General features: G+C 36.9%; 1 protein-coding gene across 12 annotated transcripts in view; it reads right to left on the bottom strand.

Moving 5' to 3' along the window:
- Positions 1–62: 62 nt before the first annotated feature.
- LOC117116963 (fibropellin-1-like) overlaps positions 63–2816 on the bottom strand; it is a 31689-nt gene continuing 28935 nt past the window's right edge. For 5 of the 12 annotated variants that reach the window (XM_033261129.1, XM_033261128.1, XM_033261123.1 and 2 more), the window contains 2 exons: positions 2647–2766; positions 66–939 (listed from right to left, as the gene is read on the bottom strand). In XM_033261129.1, the coding sequence (XP_033117020.1) occupies positions 719–939; positions 2647–2766 (341 nt within the window). In that variant the 3' untranslated portion in view covers positions 66–718. Of the gene's footprint in view, positions 940–2646; positions 2767–2816 lie in introns of all 12 variants that reach the window. The other 7 variants (XM_033261119.1, XM_033261118.1, XM_033261122.1 and 4 more) reach the window with 6 other exon arrangements.

The following is a 2816-nucleotide window of genomic DNA, read 5'->3' on the forward strand; positions in this document are numbered from 1 at the left end:
GGAACTATAAAAAAAAAGAAAAAAAAAAAGAAATGAAAATAAATGATAGCCTAGAACGTCTCTAATGTTGTTTTCGAACATCCACAACACAAAAACTTCGCAGGGGCATGCCCCCGGGCTCCCCTAGGACAGTGTTGTCTCGATCGGCCCAACTTTCGCCCCCTCCCCCTTTTAGACATCTCTGGATCCGCTCCTGTTAATTGGCGACGGTATCGCAGTAAGTCAACGATGTTGTCATCAATCTTCAGTACATCACCAAAGTCAGCTCCATCAACAGTACATCAATAATGTCAAAATCATCAGTAAATTGCCTATGTCAGCAACATCAACAGTACAACATCAATGACACCACCAATGTTAGCACCGTAATAAAATCGCCATTGTCGACATCATAAGTACATCACCGATGCAATATCATAAAAAAGTACTTTCCAAAGTCAACACCATCGCCATCGTACGTACTTAACCAATGCTAACACATCACCAATGTCGACTCCATCATTACCACTGTATACATCACCTTAAGTACCCCGGGCGGATTTAGGAGAGGACGGCTCATCATCCTTCTTTTTTGAAAAGCCCAGAAAAACCCAGAAAAATGTGGTTTAAAAAAAGTTATTTACATGCATTTGACTCCCTGGATAGTGTTATTTCCACATTTCCCCACCCCCTTTATGAATATCTCTGGGTCAGCCCATCGTACTTTTTCGCGCCAACATTAACGAACAGTAACACTTTGATTATACAGTAGTCCATTGCATACATTTATCAGTGTATGCAGTGATTGAAGTGAATTAACATTATGGGCATACGTACGATTTTCACTCTCAGCAGATGAGCATGTTTTACCACTGTATCCATTGATACATGAACAGGCTGACCCGGTTGGTAATGATAAACACGTACCACTGTTTTTACACGGCGAATCAACGCAAAAATCTTCAAAGAAACAAAAGATTATGAACTATAAATTTTATGATGGAAGCTATTCAGAATGATGGTAATCTGGTAATAGATTTTACCGTAACCATATAATGCCAAATAAATTGCTAGTTTCAAGACCCCGCCTTCATCAAATTTTGGAGACGCATGAAACAATTTTCTATTTGCTATTTAAAAAAAAAACATTCATTTTTCCATGGACAATAAAAATAACGACTATCTGAAAGAATGAAGTCAAGCGAGGTGGGAACATAAATGAGTGAGTCTCACGCCAAATGCCGCAAATGCCACAATGCGTGAGACTAGGCAGGCTCTGATAAGCGATTCGGGGCGTAATATTGTACAGTTAAGTTTAAACGTGGTACATCTTGGAAATAGGTTTATCTGACATCTAATAATATGAAGTAAACATTAAGGTACGTTCGGCGATATGAAAGAATACTTCTAGCGACGCAAGATGCTTAGTTAAACAAGAGCGACAAAGAGGGGCAATTTAATATACAGTATTAGGCTTTTTTGAAGAGCTAATAAAATAAAAATTAAATAATTAGAATATTTACTTGTACGTACAAACAATTTTGTTAAATAATTAGAATGTTCATTTTACGGTACAAAATTAAAATGTCTTAAAATAAAAAAAAAATAAATAAATAAAAAAAAAACATTAATACCAATACCGGTACGCGATTAATACCAAGGATCTCAAGACCTTTGGTTTTTTAGAACACATTTTCAACCGACTGCGCCATCCATGAGACGAGTGGTAATGGCAGTGATGTACATTTCTTGTTTTGTATGTAGATGTAGGTGGAACCCTGATGTCCAACTTAAAAAAAGTTTGAGAAAAAAAAATCACGTCTAGTTTAGTTTACAAAATTTCCTGCACGTCCGTTTAAAACTGGCGACGCTGGACGCTTTTAAAAGTTCTAGTAACAAGAACAAGAACAGCAGTGAGGTCCTTGACTTTACATTTGCAAATCATTCCTCGATAGAGGGTAGTTTTACCTAGTTAAGATTCATAAGCTAAACGTCTTCTGTTGATAGACAAGATGAAGTGATGTATTTTTGTTACAGAATAGGTTGTCAGCTAAACTACAGAAGAAAATAGTAGTCTAATTCCTTTTCGTTAATAATGACAATTATAAGTCAGGAAATTTTTTAAAGCATTAAATCTAACCTTCGTATAATAATTTTCCTATAGTGTACTATGCGGAGCTCTACTAATTGCTTATTAATTTACGGACACTAACAAAAAGAAATACACAGGCAGGCCAAGAGAAACACTACCCACCACTCTTCACAAGGACCTGAAACAAGCTAATTTTCTACTCCGTCATACCCAGTCAAATCGGAAAACAAGAGGGACCTAGAAAAACTAAAAGAAATTGCAAAAGACAAAAATAACTGGAGAAATCTCGTCGAAGAAATCAAAAGAGCAGCCGAAGCGGAGATATCAGAAGATTTCTCAGCGAAAAGACTTTAATCGATCAATCAATGACAATTTATGCAAAGATAAATGGAGTGTATTGGGTAATTTAATATGAATTTGACTATAATAGTTTCAAATAGCATGAAGAACAAAAATGAGCAACGTTGGGGACATGCTATTCATTTTTATTTAATACTTAGCGGGACATTGTGTTTATTCAAGAGTGGCGCTTAGCGATCAGCAGAGGCACTTATGCCATAAGTTTGGGTACTCACCAACAGATTCGCACATCAAGCCGGTGTAGCCCGTAATGCAGTTACAACTAAATCCATTATCTTCATTTGTACACGTCCCACGGTTATCAATACATGGCGAACTTGCGCAAGGTGTTCCACCTGCGAATATGATCAGATCACTTTATATTAGGAAACTACAGGACCACCAA

The sequence above is a fragment of the Anneissia japonica genome, unplaced genomic scaffold (assembly GCF_011630105.1).
Source record: "Anneissia japonica isolate Jap-2015-1 unplaced genomic scaffold, ASM1163010v1 scaffold287943_len491860_cov182, whole genome shotgun sequence".
Classification (NCBI taxonomy): Eukaryota; Metazoa; Echinodermata; class Crinoidea; order Comatulida; family Comatulidae; genus Anneissia; species Anneissia japonica.